Genomic DNA, 22,147 nt, shown 5'->3' on the forward strand with positions numbered 1-22,147 from the left:
TTCAAGTGTAATCCTTCCACTGTCTATGAAAAAAAAAAATTCTATGAACTCATCCTCAAATCTGTCAAATCTCTGCAATATCACATAGGATGTGAATAAGTCCGCATTCAGTGGACAGATACCCCCTTGAAGCAAGGACAAATCTATAGAGAAATGAGTCAAGATTCAAGGCAAAAGAGAGTAAGGTATACCATAAGTATCCTCCCTTGTCTGTTCACTCATAGCCAATGGGGTTCTAGAGTTACAGGGCTTGTGAGGGGATATTCCAGACCTGTAACTTATCTGTATGTGAGGCCACTGTAAACAATCACCCTGATGCATAGCCTACAGACCATTGTCCCTCTAACAATCAAGCACATCCAAACCCGATGAATTCATAGGGACTGCTGCACGATCCATCACAACGAAAGTGTCAGGACTGAGTTGAGCATGACTAAAGAACTGACCCACAAAACATTTTCATAATCTTGTCTCAGTCAACCAAAATTACAGCAGTGTACACTACCGGTCAAAAGTTTTAGAACACCTACTCATTCAAGGGTTTTTCTTTATTTTTACTATTTTCTACATTGTAGAATAATAGTGAAGACATCAAAACTATGAAATAACACATATGGAATCATGTAGTACCAAAAAAGTGTTAAACAAATCAAAATATATTTGAGATTTGAGATTCTTCAAATAGCCACCCTTTGCCTTGATGACAGCTTTGCACACTCTTGGAATTCTCTCAACCAGCTTCACTTGGAATGCTTTTTCAACAGTCTTGAAGGAGTTCCCACATATGCTGAGCACTTGTTGGCTGCTTTTCCTTCACTCTGCGGTCCGACTCATCCCAAACCATCTCAATTTGGTTGAGGTCGGGGGATTGTGGAGGCCAGGTCATCTGATGCAGCACTCCATCAATCTCCTTCTTGGTAAAATAGCCCTTACACAGCCTGGAGGTGTGTTGGGCCATTGTCCTGTTGAAAACCAAATGATAGTCCCGCTATGCCCAAACCAGATGGGATGGTGTATCGCTGCAGAATGCTGTGGTAGCCATGCTGGTTAAGTGTGCCTTGAATTCTAAATAAATCACAGACAGTGTCACCAGCAAAGCACCCTCACACCATAACACCTCCTCCTCCATGCTTTACAGTGGGAAATACACATACGGAGATCATCCGTTCACCACACTGCGTCTTCTCACAAAGACACAGCGGTTGGAACCAAAAATCTACAATTTGGACTCCAGACCAAAGGACACATTTCCACCGGTCTAATGTCCATTGGTCATGTTTCTTGGCCCAAGCAAGTCTCTTCTTATTATTGGTGTCCTTTAGCAGTGGTTTCTTTGCAGCAATTCGACCATGAAGGCCTGATTCACAGTCTCCTCTGAACAGTTGATGTTGAGATGTGTCTGTTACTTGAACTCTGTGAAGCATTTATTTTGGCTGCAATTTCTGAGGCTGGTAACTCAAATGAACGTATCCTCTGCAGCAGAGGTAACTCCGGGTCTTCCATTCTTGTGGCGGTCCTCATGAGAGACAGTTTCATTATAGCGCTTGATGGTTTTTGCGACTTCACTTGAAGAAACGTTCAAAGTTCTTCAAATGTTCCGTATTGACTGACCTTCATGTCTTAAAGTAATGATGGACTGTCAATTCTCTTTGCTTATTTGAGCTGTTCTTGCCATAATATGGACTTGGTCTATTACCAAATAGGGCTATCTTCTGTATACCCCCCTTTACCTTGTCACAATACAATTGATTGGCTCAAATGCATTGAGAAGGGAAGAAATTCCACAAATTAACTTTTAAGAAGGCACACCTGTTCATTGAAATGCATTCCAGGTGACTACCTCATGAAGCTGGTTGAGAGAATGCCAAGAGTGTGCAAAGCTGTCATCAAGGCAAAGGGTGGCTATTTGAAGAATCTCAAATATAAAATATGTTTTGATTTGTTTAACACTTTTTTGGTTACTACATGATTCCACATGTGTTATTTCATAGTTTTGATGTCTTCACTATTATTCTACAATGTAGAAAATAGTAAAAATAAAGAAAAACCCTTGAATGAGTAGGTGTTCTAAAACTTTTGACCGGTAGTGTATGTCTAATAAATCACTGTGTGTGTTTATTTCATGAAAATAATTTCATTTATTTCCCTGAGCCTCCTTTTGCCATTGAAATGCTGTCTGATTGTGTGGGCGTGTTGATACAAATTTAAATATATTTACATACACAGCCCTGATTGGCAGATAGGATCATCTAGACTCTAAAGTCTACCCTTCAAAGTAGGAGAATACATATGCAAATAAAAAAGGACTGGTCATTGGTCAGAATAATCAGATCAGATTGTGATGTCATGCTGTGGGCCAAAAACTCCATCCCACCTGAACAGGCTGAAATTCCGGGCATTTTTTCCACAAGCTCTCACACTAAAAGGGCATTATCATCATTTTCACAATTTCAGAGTGTTATTTCGACCTCATAATGTGGAAATATCTTCCTTTTTTTTTTTTCTAGCTCTGACTTTGCTGATAGCTACTTTATTGAGGGAAAATGTAAGTGTACTTACTCTGAATGTGAGATGTGGTTGTCCCACCTAGCTATCTTAAAATGAATGCACTAACTGTAAGTCGCTCTGGATATGAGCGTCTGCTAAATGGCTCAAATGTAAATGTAAAAAAAAAAGGGAAATCATGTTTTTGACTGCACTGCCCTTTTAAAGTCAACAAAATCACAGGTTTTATGATGAACGGACATGGCTTTGATGCTCTGTTTTCCACTGTAGAGCTGTTCCCATGACACTGTGTGAGAGCATTCAGGGCCCTCCTGAGAGACTGTGAGCCTTTCAGTCCAGCTAATGCATCCTGCCAATTATCTGACAATAAAACCACAGGGCAGACAGACTCGACGGAGACAAACACAATGGCTTCTGAAAGTGGTAGCAATGGAAAACTAATTCGGATTATATTTCTGAGTACACAGTGAGGGAATTAGTTTTGAAGATAAGCTTCAGATAGATAGAATATCAGTTGATCTCTGACCTCATGGAAAGAACATATGATCAATATAAATCACAGGATGAGGCCTGATTTTGAAAAAGGATTCTCCCGATTACACCACCTATTCAGCTGGTCTCTGGTGAAATATTTATCAATAGCATATCCAGCTGTGGACATCTGCTATCAGAATGCATCTAGATGTAGGATTTGAGTAGACAGGTGGATCTCCCATGTGACCTAGAGATGTGACCCCAGAGATGAGAGGAAGCTAGGGCACTGAGCCCTCCATGCCCATCGGCAGACCTCTTCTGCAATTGTGATGCTATTTTTATAAACCAAGCCACACAGTATTACGCAATCGCTGCAAATTATGACGCAGATGTCTTCTTTTCACCTACGGGCTACAATGTGTCATGGCTGGGAAACAACATTAACACAAGGGTTGCCGAGGACCAAGCCAGTTGATCATCCAAAGAATAACAATTATCACCATCAAGATTTAGGGACATTTCCCCATGGGTGAAATTAAATACGGGGTTAAAGGCAAATGTATATTTGATATACTCTGGCCTATGTAAAAAATATTTAATAAAACTGGGTCCATGCTGTCTGTGTGCCCTATCACCAACATAATGTGTTCTGTGCAGTGAAAATATTATTAAATCCATCATTGCTATAGTGAGCACTAAGCAGAGGTCATCTGGTCAAGGTTGGATGGCTGACCACACACAATATGAAAGTTTAGGAGATGAAAGGGGTATCAAGAGGAGAAAATAGGAATATCTCGGTCACTAACATGAGTGGGTGCCACGCCCGCCTCTGGCCTCCCTGATGCTGCTACAACTTGTGAAAGCGGGCAGGAATGGAGGATAACCATGGCAATGGTGACGTCTTCTCCCTTGCTCTAATTGGAGGAAACCCCGTGGCCCCAGCCGCAGCCTACACGCCAGTCGAACATATTTCTGAACTCCCTCCCCCTTTCCCCGCGCAAAATAGCTACTGGCTAATATCTCTAGAAATCATTGTTGACGGGAAGAAAAGTAGATTTCTGATTGGAGGATCATTCTCACATAGAGCCGCCCCATCTAGCAAGGCTGGTTGAATTTCACGACTGCTGTTTTTCCGCTCTGCCTCTTACCAATCTCAAAGCGGATCAATTCGGAGGAAGAAATCGGCACCTTAGAAGGTTAGAACGTTCAGAAATCAGTTTTAAATATTTTTCGTTTGCTATTTGTAAATTATTTTTCTGTTGTAGCAAAGCTTATGACATGGTAATATTATTTTGTAGCAATCCATTCTCAATGAAAGGAGTGGCCCACTATAGTAGCTAGTTACAGTAGCTTTTAGCTACACTAACGTCAAATGTTTGTCAGCTAAAGTTAATTATCTGGCTAGTTGTTGGCTAATATGCTCCGCTGGCTTGTCTGGCCGAAGCAAGACCGATGCATCGTTTTTGTGGTAAATAAATGTCCACCTAACAGGGATGTAGTTTGTTAACTGATTATCTCTAGTAGTAACGTAAGACTAACTTACGTTAGTCAGCAACTGTGACCACTGGCTAACGTTAGCTTAATCACCAGCCTAGCTATGATAACTTTCTAGTTATCTATAAACTAACCATATAGTTAAGTACATCGAGTCTTTCTGCGTTAGCTAGTTACTCTTACACTAGAAAACTATCCATCGAATTTGAAAGACACAACGTCCACGCACGCACGACGCTCACTCACAATCCGAATGTTGCCAGCGCGTGTAACCTCTGCGAGCTCGATTACTACTGTATCTGGTTATTTTCTATAGGCTGCAGTGTATAATATGTTGGTTCTAGGTACAGTACATTCTGGTCACATTCTGTCTTCCATAATAAAATGACTTAGTGACAAACGTTCCGTTTTACATTTGCAGGTTTTTGGTGGAATACTCCGCAGCATCCCCTACTCTATCGTTTAGCTCCATCTTCAAGTCGCTCTTGCATTCCTGGACTCCTATTGTTTTTAACCCGTCCCTGACGAATCAAGCTAAGGTTACACACTAAAGAATAAAAAACAATGGATAAAGCGGAGCTTATTCAGAAGGCCAAGTTGGCGGAGCAAGCCGAGCGCTACGATGACATGGCCGCCTCGATGAAGGAGGTAACGGAACAGGGGGGCGAGCTGTCAAACGAGGAGAGGAACCTGCTATCTGTCGCATACAAGAACGTGGTCGGAGCACGGCGGTCGGCATGGAGGGTCATCTCCAGCATCGGACAGAAGACGGAGGGAAGCGACAAGAAGCTCGCAATGGTCAACGAATACCGGGAGAAGGTGGAGGGCGAGCTGAGGGATATCTGCAACGACGTTCTGGTATGTAGTAACGTTACTAGTAGAGATTAATTATTCTGGAAATGTTGAGTGCAAAAAATGGGCGTGGGTTTTAATGTATGGTAGCCTAAGACATGGTTTTCCAAACTCTGTCCTGGGCCCCCCCAGGTTTTTGCCCTAGCACTATACAGCTGATTCAGATAATCAAAGCTTGATGATGAGTTTGTTATTTGAATCAGCTGTGTAGTGCCCACATGATGGGACATCGTTCGGATGGGACATTGTTAAATGGGTGTCTGGACTCTCTGTGGTCACTAAATTCCCATGGCTCTTATCTTAAGAGTAGGGGTGTTAACCTCGGTGTTCTGGCTAAATTCCTAGTCTGGCCCTCATACCATCATGGCCACCTAATCATCCCCAGCTTCCAATTGGCTCATTCATCCTCCTCTCTCCTGTAACTATTCCCCAGGTCGATGCTGTACATGGAAATGTGTTCTCAGTCAACTTACCTGGTAAAATAAAGGTTAAAAAAAAGACAAAACGTGCACCTAGTTTGGGGAACCCTGGCCTGGGATACTGAATACACCTGTCTCTCCCTCTCACAGCTTGCTACTGGGAAAGTGTGGTCACTGGTCAGACAATTGGTCAGATTCATATTGTATATATGGTCAACTTATTTGGATGTAAAGTAATTACATGGACGGCAAACATATAGCTAATCTCCAATAAAATGTCAGTAATTCTAGTCCATATTGTAGGGAGTTGGATTAGTCATGTCTCTCTAGGTCTGGGAAGTGTTTGGTAGTTGGTCTTCCGACTGCACACCACCTGCCTCCACCTGAGGCATATTTGAGTGCATCAATGCAAAGCACGAGGCATCAGTAACTCACCCAGCCCTAGTGCTGCAGGAATCTTGTCTCTATGCTGTCTGGATAAATGTGCCTTTTAGAAAAGGGAGTCTTTAAATTAGGAGCAAGCAATGCCTTCTCTGAACAGTCAACACTATACATCCGGTATGATAAAAGATGTCAGTTTCTTCACAAAAGCATAGCTATTCAACCTTTTCCTCTCTCACGTTTGACCAGTCTACCATGATTGAGTTTAATTCTGTCTCTATTCAGGTAGAATTGCACATGTAGGCAATTTTTTTCTGTTGACTTTTCAATTCCTGAATGGAATTTACCCCAACTCTGGTCTCACTCTCAACAGTGAGTGCTTCCAAGTTCCAACCATGAATTTATTTAGAAACCTTTAGCACACCTCCCATTTCTATTACAGTAAAACAGAGACTAACATTAGATTGTTTCAATGCAATGTGGGTCAAATGTCATGGCCCACGAGTTCCTCCGGTCTAAAAAGGGGATCTCCCCTGGCCCCGTGATGAGAAAGAAGTATTGTATTTTCACCCCCTTACCCCGGTTCCTTCCTGTTGGGATTCTGTCACACTGAACAATGGGGTTTAACCACGTGACTTCGCATACTGACAAAGGTCACAGTGTGTCTGCAAAGCAAGGTGTGTCAGAATCAGTGGGGTAGGCTCTGGCAGAGCACCAGTGGTGACTGTTCGAGAGCCATGCTGGTACAGGCCTGAAACGGGGAGTGTGTCCTCCTGTTTTGATATTCAGTCTCATCTGACACATGAGTTGTAATTAAGCTAGCCAAGTGAAAAAGTTCATAGCCAGTTTGCTCAATAGGCTACGTCTCTCAACCCCACTAACCTAGCTAGCTACCCATTTGATGCTCCGAATTGCTATGGCGCTCTGTGATTGATTAAACCTGAAACATGCAGGAAAATATATTTTTTTAATTCCCTTTCAGTAAAATTACTTGACTTTCATTGACTGGACTTTCTACTAAATACGTTCTACATCTGTTATTTTGTTTCCTTTGGGGCAATTGTTTTCACTTAAATACAAGGATTTAGAAGTGAATGGCTCTGCCCATTATTTCTCTCTGGTCTTGATGGTAGATTAAGTGAGGGTCTCTGTGGTGGTTTAGCTGTGAGATTGAACATTTCCCTGATCTGCTGGCCTTAGACACAAGGAGGTCTGGGATGAGGGCGCTTGGGGTGGGTGGGCAGCATTTGTAAGCACACTGGCGCACAATCCAGCAGTGATCTATACATATTAGAGGTGAATAATGGCTATGACAGTGAAAGGTCATACGTCTCTACTGATTTTTTTAATTTTTTTTATGAAGGCAGCAGAGTGACGATGGATAAATTGTTTTCTAGAACGTCTAGCCAGGGAGATTCAAAACATGAAACTGCATTCCATTGCCAATGCCATTCTAATTGGGAAAGGGAAAGGGCGATACCTAGTCATTTGGACAACTGAATGTATTCAACTGAAATGTGTCTTCCGCATTTAACCCAACCCCTCTGAATCAGAGAGGTGCGGAGGGCTTCCTTAATCGACATCCACGTCTTCGGCGCCCGGGGAACAGTGGGTTAACTGCCTTGCTCAGGGGCAGAACGACAGATTTTTACCTTGTCAGCTTGGGGATTCGATCCAGCAACCTTTCGGTTACTGGCCCAACGCTCCTACCCGCCAGGCTACCTGCTGGGTTGTCATTTACAGTGGCTTGCGAAAGTATTCACCCCCTTGGCATTTTTCCTATTTTGTTGCCTTACAACCTGGAATTAAAATTGATTTTTGGGGGGTTTGTTTCATTTGATTTACACAACATGCCTACCACTTTGAAGATGCAAAATATTTTTGGGGGTGAAACAAACAAGAAATAAGACAAGAAAATCAAACTTGAGCGTGCATAACTATTAATCCCCCCCAAGTCAATACTTTGTAGAGCCACCTTTTGCAGCAATTACAGCTGCAAGTCTCTTGGGGTATGTCTCTATAAGCTTGGCACATCTTGCCACTGGGATTTTTGTCCGTTCTTCAAGGCAAAACTGCTCCAGCTCCTTCAAGTTGGATGGGTTCCGCTGGTGTACAGCAATCTTTAAGTCATACCACAGATTCTCAATTGGATTGAGGTCTGGGCTTTGACTAGGCCATTCCAAGACATTTAAATGTTTCCCCTTAAACCACTCGTGTTGCTTTAGCAGTATGCTTAGGGTTTATTGTCCTGCTGGAAGGTGAACCTCCATCCCAGTCTCAAATCTCTGGAAGATTGAAACAGGTTTCCCTCAAGAATTTCCCTGTATTTATACACTCTGTGGAGTGTACGGCTTAAAGTGGTCCTATGGACAGATACTCCAATCTCCGCTGTGGAGCTTTGCAGCTCCTTCAGGGTTATCTTTGGTCTCTTTGTTGCCTCTGATTAATGCCCTCCTTGCCTGGTCCGTGAGCTTTGGTGGGCGGCCCTCTCTTGGCAGGTTTGTTGTGGTGCCATTCATAAAAATTTTTTATAATGGATTTAATGGTGCTCCATGGGATGTTGAAAGTGTCAGATATTTTTTTTATAACCCAACCCTAATCTGTACTTGTCCACAGCTTTGTCCCTGACCTGTTTGGAGAGCTCCTTGGTCTTCATGGTGCCGCTTGCTTAGTGGTGTTGCGGACTCTGGGGCCTTTCCGAACAGGTGTATATATATATATATATACTGAAATCATGTAACAGATCATGTGACACTTAGATTGCATACAGGTGGACTTTATTTAACTAATTATGTGACTTCTGAAGGTAATTGGTTGCACCAGATCTTATTTAGGGGCTTCATAGCAAAGGGGGTGAATACATATGCACGCACCACTTTTCCGTTATTTTTTTTCACTTCACCAATTTGGACCATTTTGTATGTCCATTACATGAAATCCAAATAAAATTATATTTAAATTACAGGTTGTAATGCAACAAAATAGGAAAAACGCCAAGGGGGATGAATACTTTTGCAAGGCACTGTACTTTGACCAATATGAATGGACACCAACAGATTGAGTGCCATAAATGCATAGTGGTTCTCTATACATGGGAGCAAGCAGACAATGGCTAGTTGTATGTAGCTAGGCATAACTGACAAACGGGTAACTGTAGGATATGGTTGGTTTACCTCAGGTTGATTTACTGCCCTCTCCTTTCCTGTATGAGACATGTTGTAAACTGTACAGATGGCCATGCTTTCAGACCACACCTTACAGCTACCCCACTTCTTTGCACACGCCACTGCCGTGTGTGTGGCTCTGACTCAGCCACCTGCCGGTGTTGACTGAGGGTGTGGTGGAGTCAGCCTAGGAAGGGTGTGTATCACGCTGCTTGCCCCAACTCATCCCCTCTGCTCAGCTACTGGTGCAAGTAACCACTGGGATGGGCGTCCTCAGTCTCCTTTCAGCTGACAGGCTTGGTCTGCACTGGGCTGAAGTGAGCCTGGTGGCAGAGACAGGACTGGATAACGTGATTCTCACTTTCCACTAAGGCAACGTCATGCCAGACTGGACAGGGTGGAACCCCTCTGCTCTGCTGCCCACAGCCATGCAGACACTGTGCTGCCCTCTGCTGTGGCCTTACCCACTCTGCCTGCCTGCATTGTGTTGGCCTAGACCAGGGTTAGGGCTGGGCGATATGTTTTTGCGCAATATTCCAAATGCCTATATCGTAATAATCAGTTATTTTATAAAAAACAAATTGTGTTTGTCCACTTGTTCTCATGTTGTCTTTTTGGTCTTGTCTCCTTCGCTCCTTCTGTGCTGTGCACCTTCCCATTTACACCAGAGATCTGTATATAATGATGATATAATGTCTCCGCCCTAAAAATGGGAGTTGTTGTCCCAAGGCGGGAAGGCAGGCGACAAGCTTAGATCCAAAATAAGCCAATAGAAACGCATTGGGCTTCGGCTCTTCCTCTGTTTACACACACACCAAGCCCCTCTCCCTGCCACTCACACAACGACGAGAGCACTTCTTCCTCTCTGACAAGGGGTTTCAACTCACTATTTGCATTTGAGGTTTGGTCCAACAGAATCGGTCATATGGACTAACACATTGAGACATTCTTTTACAGTAATAGAGAAGTTAACCTTTCTAACAATACCATTTTTATGTCTCAACTGCTCAAATTGCGTGCATAGCAGGCACTACTAAAATGGGATTATCAATGAACATTGATTCTGGAAAATGAATGCTCAGTTTGTCGCGCTGCGTTATACTAGCTGTCTAGTCTGTTTTATAAATGTGCAATAAGCATAAAACAATTATATAATGAATTGGCAACTCGTTCTCATTCTGAGAAATAAGGTAGTCTACTTGATTTCAACATCTGAAGCAAGTGGACAGGCTAGCATGCTGTTCAAACAGTTGAAGACGGACAGAAGGGTGTGTTCATAACAATTCAACTGTTCTGCCTTGTTAGCTAGCATATAGATCCATGTTTGCTCAACTTGAAATGTATAAAGATTCCTGTAAAGATTAGCTGGATACTCACTAGCACGTGTGCTTGTGCTTGAGAGATTGTTTGAGACCTGTGTTAATTCTCTATAATGCCTCCAAGAAGTTAGTCATTAGTGAATATGCATGGTTCTGGTTAAATTTGTAACAAATGCATTTTCATAGACCGACTTGAAAGCCAGATCAGTGATTATTGCAAAAAAGCTGGTAAAATTATTTTGATAAAATGGCTTATGGTTATGGTTTAGCCTAGGTATAATTTCACGTGCCCTGAATTCATTTGATTATTGCTGACTGTTTCAAATGCAGTGTATTTTACCTTTAATTGTACAACAAAGCTAATTTAGAGAACATAAAAATATATATAGTGACTCACCCATAAGTTTGAAATAATAGTGATATGATTTTTAGGCCATATTGCCCAGCCCTGACCAGGCTTTCCGTTAGCTGGTAATAGCCCAGCCCTGACCAGGCTTTCCGTTAGCTGGTAATAGCCCAGCCCTGACCAGGCTTTCCGTTAGCTGGTAATAGCCCAGCCCTGACCAGGCTTTCCGTTAGCTGGTAATAGCCCAGCCCTGACCAGGCTTTCCGTTAGCTGGTAATAGCCCAGCCCTCACCAGGCTTTCCGTTAGCTGGTAATAGCCGGCTTTTGGACAAAAAAATGAAAGCTGATAAATAAAATTGCCGCCGGACGGGAGAAGAAAAAAATCCCATTGCAAAATAATGCTTTAGGCTATTCATCGATGGAAATACATTAGACCAGTCATGCTTATCGGTCTATAGGTTAATTTGCATAATTTAGTGAAATTAAATTGCTTGTGCGTATTTTCGTTAGTCATTATGATTATTTATCACACGCTCACAGCAGACAGCTACAGCGCCTAGTTTGAGCGGAAAATCTGTCAGACAGCGTGAGAGCTGCTGCTACAATTCCTGCTGGAGTGAAACATGCTTTTATATGCCCAATCATTGTGCGACAAATTCTAAATGCAATCGTGGGTTTAAAAACAGTTTTGAAGGCCACGATTTAAGAAATACTATGTATTTATCAACTGGTAATTGAAGTGCGCTTCCCATTTGCCATTCAAGTGCTTAGGCAACATTAGGCAGGCATCAGCGTGTCACACACCACTTTGCATTGTGAGCTGGAGGCAGTATGCATTTTGAAAACATATACTGCATTGTTTGAAACCTGAACGTTTTACTTCATATTATGAGGCATGTCTTACCTTGCTTCAAATTAACTTTCTTAAATCCAAATAACATTTTATTTGACACATGCTTTGTAAACAACAGGTGTGGACTTCAGTGAAATGCTTGCTTACTTCACAACAATGCAGAGAGAATGAAAATAAAGTAAAACATGTAATAATAGATACACAATAACGATAATTTGACTATATACAAGGGGTACCAGTAAATAATGTTGTATTGTCACATACACCAGATGGGTGCAGTGAAATTTTATTTTTACAGGGTCAGCCATAGTAGTACGGGCCCCTGGAGCAAATTAGGGTTAAGTGCCTTGCTGAAGGGCACAGACAGATTCTTTTTTTTTTTTACCTTGCCGGCTTGGTTATTCGAACTAGCGACCTTTCGGTTACTGGCCAATGCTCTAACCGCTAGGCTACCTGCCGCCCATGAGTCGATGTGCAGGGGTACAAGGTAATTGAGGTAGATATGTACAGTTGAAGTCGGAAGTTTACATACACTTAGGTTGGAGTCATTAAAACTCGTTTTTCAACAACTCCACAAATTTCTTGTTAACAAACTATAGTTTTGCCAAGTCGGTTAGGACATCTACTTTGTGCATGACACAAGTCATTTTTCAAACAATTGTTTACAGACAGATTTTCACTTATAATTCACCGTATCACAATTCCAGTGGGTCAGGAAGGAGACGCGTTCTGTCTCCTAGAGATGAACGTACTTTGGTGCGAAAAGTGCAAATCAATCCCAGAACAGCAAAGGACCTTGTGAAGATGCTGGAGGAAACAGGTACAAAAGTATCTATATCCACAGTAAAAACGAGTCCTATATCGACAACTTGAAAGGCCGCTCAGCAAGGAAGAAGCCACTGCTCCAAAACCGCCATTAAAAAAGCCAGAGTACGGTTTGCAACTGCACATGGGGACAAAGATCTTACTTTTTGGAGAAATGTCCTCTGGTCTGATGAAACAAAAATAGAACTGTTTGGCCATAATGACCATCTTTATGTTTGGAGGAAAAATGGGGAATGCTTGCAAGCCGAAGAACACCATCCCAACCGTGAAGCATGGAGGTGGCAGCATCATGCTGTGGGGGTGCTTTGCTGCAGGAGGGACTGGTGCACTTCACAAAATAGATGGCATCATGAAGGAAAATTATCTGGATATATTGAAGACATCAGTCAGGAAGTTAAACCTTGGTCGCAAATGGGTATTCCAAATGGACAATGACCCCAAGCATACTTCCAAAGTTGTGGCAAAATGGCTTAAGGACAACAAAGTCAAGGTATTGGAGTGGCCATCACAAAGCCCTGACATCAATCCTATAGCAAATGTGTGGGCAGAACTGAAAAAGCGTGTGCGAGCAAGGAGGCCTACAAACCTGACTCAGTTACACCAGCTCTGTCAAGAGGAATGGGTCAAAATTCACCCAACTTATTGTGGGAAGCTTGTGGAAGGCTGCCCAAAACATTTGACCCAAGTTAAACAATTTAAAGGCAATGCTACCAAATACTAATTGAGTGTATGTAAACTTCTGACCCACTGGGAATGTGATGAAAGCAATAAAAGCTGAAATAAATCATTCTCTCTACTATTATTCTGACATTTCACATTCTTAAAATAAAGTGGTGATCCTATTTACTAGGATTAAATGTCAGGGATTGTGAAAAACTGAGTTTAAATGTATTTGGCGAAGGTGTTTGTAAACTTCCGACTTCAACTGTACATATAACTAGAAATAAAGTGACCGATAGTAAACAGCCGCAGCAGTGTGTGATGAGTAAAAAAGTTTGTGCAAAAGGGGTCAATGCATATAGTCCATGTAGCTATTTATATAACTATTCAGCCGTTTTATGGCTTGGGGGTAGAAGCTGTTCAGGGTCCTGTTGGTTCCAGACTTGGTGCATCGGTACCGCTTGCCGTGCGGTAGCAAAGTGAAGTCTATGACTTGGGTGGCTGGAGTCTTTGACAATTTGTAGGTCCTTCCTCTGACACCGCCTGGTATAGAGGTCCTGGATGGCAGGGAGCTCGGCCCTAGTGATGTACTGGGCCGTCCGCACTACCCTCTGTAGCACTTTGCAGTCGGATGCCAAGCAGTTGCCATACCAAGCGGTGATGCAGCCAGTCAAAATGCTCTCAATGGTGCAGCTGTATAACTTTTTGAGGATCTGAGGGCCCATGCCAAATCTTTTCAGCCTCCTGAGGGAAGCGGTGTTGTCGTGCCCTCTTCACGACTGTGTTGGTGTGTTTGGACCACGATAGATCCTTAGTGATGTGGACACAGAGGAACTTGAAGCTCTCGACCTACTCCACTACAGCCCCGTCGATGTTAATACAGCCCCGCATGCTCGGCCCTCCGTTTCCAGCTCTTTTGTCTTGCTGACGTTGAGGGAGAGGTTGTCCTGGCACCACATTGCCAGGTCTCTGACCTCCTCCCTATAGGCTGTCTCATCGTTGCTGATCATGCCTACCACCACTCGTTGAGTGCGGTCTTAGTGCCAGCATCGGTTTGTGGTGGTAAATGGACAGCTACAAAAAATATAAACTCATCAAATCACATTTTATTTGACACATGTGCCAAATACAATAGGTGTAGACCTTACAGTGAAATGCTTACGTACAAGCCCTTATCCAATGCAGTTTTAAGAAAAATAAGTGTTAAGTAAAAAATTGAGCAATAAAATAACAGTAGGGAGGCTATGTACCGGTACCCCCTGTAAAGAGTCAATGTGTGGGGGCACAGGTTAGTCGAGGTAATTGAGGTAATATGTACATGTGGGTAGAGTTAAAGTGAATAGTATGGTTTTTAAAGTTATTTTGATGTACTGGTTGTATGAATTTGGGATCTATTGTCCCACAGCTGTCCTAGAGTCTGTTTGGAATAGGCCATTTTCTTTCTTGCATAGAACGACAAGCTGACCAATAGAATAGGTACACTTTTCTACTATGGGGGATAATAGACTAGACTAGTGATTTTGCTGTTCGTTACTCATCTCGTTGGCTGAGGAAAAGTAAATGTGGACAGTTATTGTAAAATGCGCATCGGAATTCGGTAAGAAGGACGCACGCCATTGCATCCTCGAGTTGCATGTTCTGTTAAGATAATTTTGAGGGAAAAGAAACGCACACCTGTTTTAGGCGAGGTGCTGGCTAACGGAGTAGAACACCTGTTTAGGCGAGGTGCTGGCTAACAGAGTAGAACAACTGTTTAGGAGAGGTGCTGGCTAACAGAGTAGAACACCTGTTTAGGAGAGGTGCTGGCTAACAGAGTAGAACACCTGTTTAGGAGAGGTGCTGGCTAACAGAGTAGAACACCTGTTTAGGCGAGGTGCTGGCTAACAGAGTAGAACACCTGTTTAGGCGAGGTGCTGGCTAACAGAGTAGAACACCTGTTTAGGAGAGGTGCTGGCTAACAGAGTAGAACACCTGTTTAGGCGAGGTGCTGGCTAACAGAGTAGAACACCTGTTTAGGCGAGGTGCTGGCTAACGGAGTAGAACACCTGTTTAGGCGAGGTGCTGGCTAACAGAGTAGAACACCTGTTTAGGAGAGGTGCTGGCTAACAGAGTAGAACACCTGTTTAGGAGAGGTGCTGGCTAACAGAGTAGAACACCTGTTTAGGCGAGGTGCTGGCTAACAGAGTAGAACACCTGTTTAGGCGAGGTGCTGGCTAACAGAGTAGAACACCTGTTTAGGCGAGGTGCTGGCTAACAGAGTAGAACACCTGTTTAGGAGAGGTGCTGGCTAACAGAGTAGAACACCTGTTTAGGGGAGGTGCTGGCTAACGGAGTAGAACACCTGTTTAGGAGAGGTGCTGGCTAACAGAGTAGAACACCTGTTTAGGGGAGGTGCTGGCTAACGGAGTAGAACACCTGTTTAGGAGAGGTGCTGGCTAACGGAGTAGAACACCTGTTTAGGAGAGGTGCTGGCTAACGGAGTAGAACACCTGTTTTAGGAGAGGTGCTGGCTAACGGAGTAGAACACCTGTTTAGGGGAGGTGCTGGCTAACAGAGTAGAACACCTGTTTAGGGGAGGTGCTGGCTAACGGAGTAGAACACCTGTTTAGGAGAGGTGCTGGCTAACGGAGTAGAACACCTGTTTTAGGAGAGGTGCTGCTAACGGAGTAGAACACCTGTTTAGGAGAGGTGCTGGCTAACGGAGTAGAACACCTGTTTAGGAGAGGTGCTGGCTAACGGAGTAGAACACCTGTTTTAGGAGAGGTGCTGGCTAACGGAGTAGAACACCTGTTTAGGGGAGGTGCTGGCTAACAGAGTAGAACACCTGTTTAGGGGAGGTGCTGGCTAACGGAGTAGAACACCTGTTTAGGAGAGGTGCTGGCTAACGGAGTAGAACACCTGTTTTAGGAGAGGTGCTGCTAACGGAGTAGAACACCTGTTTAGGAGAGGTGCTGGCTAACGGAGTAGAACACCTGTTTAGGAGAGGTGCTGGCTAACGGAGTAGAACACCTGTTTAGGAGAGGTGCTGGCTAACGGCGTAGAACACTTTTAAAAGGAAAGGAGAGTCTCACACTCTAGGAGCTCAGATGCAATCATTTAATTACCGAATAACCAATGTTTCGACAGACAAGCTGTCTTCATCAGGGTATAGTTAAGATAATTTTACTTTAATGTAAATGTGATTTTTGTCATTCTGAGCACCGTGGGTGGACACCCTAATCAGGTTACGCACCTAATGCATATGAGTCCGGTAAATTTAAAATGCTGCCGTTCAAATGTCTGGTGCCACATTTTCCAAAGGAAACCCTGGCCTAGACCTACTTTATAGGAATAGTTAATGCACGCTGAATAGTTGCAATTCGATAGTTGCCCCCAAAAACCACCTCTCAATCTGTTGGCAGCTGTAGTTTGTATGCAACTACAGGCGATCGTGGTCAGAATCTGTTAACTTATTGTTCATTTAAGCAATGTTGACTGGGAATAGTGCGGAGAATGGTGCAGGCTGTTTTCTGTGCTTCAATTTCAGCCATAGGTAAGACCGAACAGGGCCCAATTACAAAACCATCCAGGCTGGTCTCCTCTTCGCCTGTGGATATAACCTTGGCAAGACACATTTTTCAAATTCAAACCGTCTAGGTTGTCATGGCGATGGCCCACATTGTTCGTGAAAATGATTGAAAACCCAGCCAGATTCACATAGTAGTCTTGACGGAATCGCACAAAAATATGCTTATCCGCATGTTCACGATACGCTCATCTCCAACAGAAGAGCACAGCTGCAAATTGCAGTCCATTGATTTGAGGAGTGCAGTATTGCAATTAGTCAAACTCTGGAGAATTTCACCACCAGCTCTTGTTAGGACTATATCATGGCCACAGAGGAGATATAGGGGACTGGGTTTTATGGAGCACAGTGCTATTGCCTGGGTCATATCCATTTAAGGCACACCGTAGCAAAATGTTTTACAACGAAAACCGAGAACAAGCATTTCTTATTGGACCGGTTCAGGTAATTCCTCCCCGTTTCCTTCCGTTTGGTTCCTGTAATAAAGTCTTCGCTGTGGTCTGAGCGAAACTAGAGCGCTGTGTCTCGACTAATCTGTCTGGAAGTAGACCGGGTGGGAGTGGTTGGGGGCTGGGCCAAGTGGACAGCCTCATCTGCGGTGAACTTGTTTAATCTGATATTTGAAACGAGTTACGGTGACTTTAAGCCCTTGGTCTCACTGACACAGATTAGCAGTAAAGCTGTAATCAGGCAGCAATCCGGCCCTTCTGGAGTATGATCCTGATGAGTTGGGCACTGGCTGGTTAGGCTCCTTCACGCTAGCTAACTGGGGATTTAGCGTTCCAGAACTCAATGTCAGGACCTGATAGTTTTCCCTTACAGAAGGAAACTTGCCTCGGATTGAACCCCACATGACATGTATGGTCGTGTATGTATATCACCTACTGCCTTTCCTCTACCTTCAGTCTATTTAGTACGTTGCAGAGGAACTGGTATGCAGTGATAGGGAAGTTTCTGCTGCTGTGGGGTTTAAATATTGGTGTATGTGCTTTGGAGGCCCTGTGAGTGCTTTCGGGGATGTAGCTTACAAGCGGTACTGCTACTTGCATTCAGCTGTTGGTTTTGCTTCCGAGAGTCGCTGTGCCGCTAAGACAGAGCCGTGATGCACGTTGGGACAAAAGAAGCCTGGAAGAATCTAGGGCAAAAGATGGTCAGGAACCCACAGTATTACTGGCCTCATTGTAGACAAGTTGGGATGACTTGATGCAGTGCAACACGTTGGCTCCCTCCCTGCTTGTGCTTAACCCACTGCTGCGTGCCCATATGCACAGCTAGGCTCTTGATGGGGACAGAACAGGCTTGATTAATCATGTAGAGGTGTCCAGGCTGTCCACTCCACTAGGCGTGACATGGGCAGCCTAATAACGCGTCTGCCTGCCCTTGTGTGGGCACATCCCTGCATGGACATCGCATGATGTCATCATATATATATACCTTTTGTTCATCACATGTGAGGCCACTGGCCTGGTTAGGATTTCTCAATCACATTTTTATATCATTGTTTATATTCAACTTTGAATCCTGTGGTCATCATTGATACACCTCCTTGGTCCAATACAGTCGCTAATGTGTAATGTATTCCCCTTTCCCTTGCCCTTTCCCTTTTAATGCTGCTGCTAATCCAGTTTTTGTTGGTTGCATCTGTTGTATTGGAAAGATTTGAGGCTAGTTGCTGTCTGTGACTTCACTTGCATCTGCCAATCACTGGTGTGGGAGGGTTTTGGTTAGGAACTCTGGATACGATGGGAACTCCACTCATATGGTCATGTTTGGGTGTATGTTGTCTCAGCCAATCATAATCAAACGTACAACTTTAGCCAGTCCGTAGGTTTGAAGATTTTGGAATGGGGTTAACAGGATTTCAATAACAAACATCTTAACTTGGCAAGGAAACATTGACTGTCAAATGGAAGGTTTATGCCGTGTGAACAAATTATTAATCTGTGTTTCCTTCCCACAGGAACTGCTGAATAAATATTTAATTGAGAACTCCACAAATGCTGAAAGCAAAGTCTTCTACCTTAAGATGAAGGGTGACTACTATAGATACCTTGCCGAAGTCGCCTCTGGGGATGACAAGACAGGTGAGATTGCAATGAAATGGCCCCTTGAACTTAATGCTGCAAAGGTATTTGCCATGTTGCTATTTTCAAGCAATAAGCCTACATTTTTAGGTGTGTGAATTACTCAGAGGAGCCATAGCATTCTCGCTAGCCAAGTGCTACTCAAGACCGATATATGTACCAAAATATATATTTAAAACATTTGCTGAATAAAATAGTTTTTTGGGGGGTGGAGAGTCCCACTTCTCTCAATACCAGAATGACATCTAAGCAGGTTTTACTGACTGTATTGGCCTCTGAGACACCCACTTGTAAACCTTTGTGTGATGCACACTAAAGAGAGCTCTATGCCCTGTTATTAGCATGTGCATTTCAAATGGGTCCTGGAGAAAAGGAAATAAATGTGCCACTCGACTGCGAGTTGCTCATTGCTGAGAATGTGCCACAGTCGGAATTGTCCAATACTGCACTTGTGGTCTTCAACCTAGCAGCCACTAGCTGTCAATGTCCACTCGCCTACATCTTAATCGCTACAGAGTGAATTTAGCTAACAAGGCTATCAGGCTTCTGTCATTCTCACACTTGATTGTAGTAAAAATAAATCTGGTAGGGTGCCATACTGTATCATTGCCTCCAATGACTCCAATGTCTTTGTGCTCCCCAGCAACCATAGAGCACTCTCAGGAGGCGTACCAGCAGGCGTTTGACATCAGCAAGAAGGAGATGGACCCCACGCATCCCATCCGCCTGGGCCTGGCCCTCAACTTCTCAGTCTTCTTCTACGAGATCCTCAACTCTCCAGAGAAAGCTTGCTCACTGGCCAAACAGGTCAGTCCCGCCCCTTTCCCCTGTTTGCTTTAGTTATGGGGACTTCGTTACAGATGTTAAGTTCCTGCGTTATCTGCTTGTTCCATGTCAGAACAAATTAAAGGTAATGTTAAGTGGTGTGTTTGACTGAATTGCTAACATTTAGATAAGTGTGTGAATGGGTGGATTGTAATATGTTTCTTCCGGGAAAAGTTATTGCAATGGGAGATCTCAAGTACAAAGCTTTATATATGTGCTGGACATGCAGGGGGTTTACTCGATGGTAGCTTGGATTTTGCACAGCGATTCTTCATTCAAGCTTGCTATGTTATAAATGTGTGTTTTTGTGTCTCCAGGCATTTGACGACGCCATTGCTGAGTTGGACAAACTGAACGAGGAGTCATACAAAGACAGCACTCTCATCATGCAGCTGCTCAGAGACAACCTGACAGTTAGTACCCTTCCCTCTCTGCTCTGCCCATGTTCCTCATTTTAGTCAAACAATGTTTAGTCTGTTAAAATTAAACTTGTATGTAAAAAACATGACAGTACAATAATGATCATTTTCACTTGTAACCGTTTAGTTGGAAGAAGACTGTCTGCATGGGTAATGTGTTGTTAGTAGAGGAGGTGAACTAAGATGGTGGGTGAATAGAGGTCTTTTTAACGTCAATGTGTCTCTCTCTCTCCAGTTATGGACATCCGACAACGCGCCCGAGGAAGGCGAGGCCGGAGAAGCCGGCGACGCAGGAGAGAACGAGAACTGACACAGGGTCATCTCCAAAAAAAGAAAACCTTTTTACACATCTCCATTCCTTTATTGCTCCACTTAGTCTTCTCGCAATGAAACCCATTACTAAACAAAAGCTGCATGTGGAAATTCCAAAATCATTTTAGTCTTTTCACACTGAAGCTTTTGTGAAAGAAAAATATTGATTGAGAAACAAAAATGAAACCTCCATTCCTTGGTTTGTGTTCGTCCTGACCTTCCATACGTGCAGTTTCTCCTGTTAGAAAAGTATTAATAGCTTCTTTTATCAACGTTTTAGTCCAAATTAGAGGACAAAATAAGACATAGGGCTTTTCGCTGAGCTACAGAAAATCTTAGTCCCATCAAAACACAAGGGGAGTTAGGATGTTCTTAGAACAGGGGTGTTTGTTAAACAGATGTTCTTAGAACAGGGGTGTTTGTTAAACAGATGTTCTTAGAACAGGGGTGTTTGTTAAACAGATGTTCTTAGAACAGGGGTGTTTGTTAAACAGATGTTCTTAGAACAGGGGTGTTTGTTAAACAGATGTTCTTAGAACAGGGGTGTTTGTTAAACAGATGTTCTTAGAACAGGGGTGTTAAACAAATTCGATGAATTGTTCCCTCACCCTGCATAGACTTGTTCTCTATTTCTCCACACGGATATCTGGTACAGTTACAGCTGCTGATGTCCTCCACACGGTTATCTTGTATGGTTACAGCTGCTGATGTTCAATGTGAACAAGTCCAATTGTTCTATACTGCAGGGAGGGCCAGTCTATGAGCTGGCACCAAGTTTCCCAGCCAGGTGATTTCCATTGGTTCTGACAAGGTCCTTCCTCACTCCCCCCTGGTTATGACATTCACTATAAAGCATGTCTGGTTGAAGAGAATAGAGGTAGGGCTTTCTAAAGACCAGAACATAAACAAATTGATAATGGGAAGAACAAAATACTCCTACATGCATGTCATTTAATAGTACACTGGAATGGGAACCAATGCTGTATACACACCAAGTCCAAATGTCCAATGTAGTACTTTTCAATGCAGGTTTGTGCACATGTTAACAAGGGTGTTTGGTTAGTCCAGTGATTGTCATTAGAGATTTGGACCACTATTGTGTTTTTGCTAATCATCGATATAGTTCCCAAAAGCCTCGTGGAAATGTTAATGCCCTATGTATCAGCTGTGTAACATGAATAAAAATGACATTTTATAAACCAATCTCGAGATGCGGTCTTTCTTAAAGTGAATTTAGGCTTACGCGGTGTGTTTTTGTTAATTTGTGTGCTGTTTTCAACCCGATATCAAATTGTGTAAACCTTTGCTGACACTGTTAGATACGCTACGATATTTTTTTTTTTTTTTTGGGGGCAAATGTCACATGATTGATTCATTTTGAGGAGAGTGAAGACACCCCATCCAGTAAAGTTCAACGTTACCCTCCGCCTTGATGGAAAGGAGCAAATAACTCCCTTTTCTTTTAGTCATTTTAGCAGACGCTCTTATCCAGAGCGATTTACAGTTAGTGAGCGCATACATTTTCATACAGGCCATTGGCCTACTGCAGGCCATAGACCTGCCGCAGGTACATTAATGAGTAAGGTATACAGTCATTCCCTGTCTTAAATGTTCCATCAGCATTTCGTAAAAACATGACACATTTTGCTC

At 43.2% G+C, this 22,147-nt stretch overlaps 1 protein-coding gene across 1 annotated transcript; it reads left to right on the top strand.

Moving 5' to 3' along the window:
- Window positions 1-4,070: 4,070 nt before the first annotated feature.
- On the top strand, window positions 4,071-21,700 carry LOC121539397 (14-3-3 protein beta/alpha-1). The gene is made up of 6 exons (XM_041847873.2): window positions 4,071-4,175; window positions 4,895-5,331; window positions 18,818-18,941; window positions 19,585-19,748; window positions 20,084-20,179; window positions 20,421-21,700. Exons 2-6 carry the CDS (start codon window positions 5,038-5,040, stop codon window positions 20,493-20,495), a joined length of 753 nt encoding a protein of 250 aa, XP_041703807.1. The 5' UTR covers window positions 4,071-4,175; window positions 4,895-5,037; the 3' UTR covers window positions 20,496-21,700.
- Window positions 21,701-22,147: the final 447 nt, after the last annotated feature.

Source organism: Coregonus clupeaformis, unplaced genomic scaffold (genome assembly GCF_020615455.1).
Source record: "Coregonus clupeaformis isolate EN_2021a unplaced genomic scaffold, ASM2061545v1 scaf0137, whole genome shotgun sequence".
NCBI lineage: Eukaryota > Metazoa > Chordata > Actinopteri > Salmoniformes > Salmonidae > Coregonus > Coregonus clupeaformis.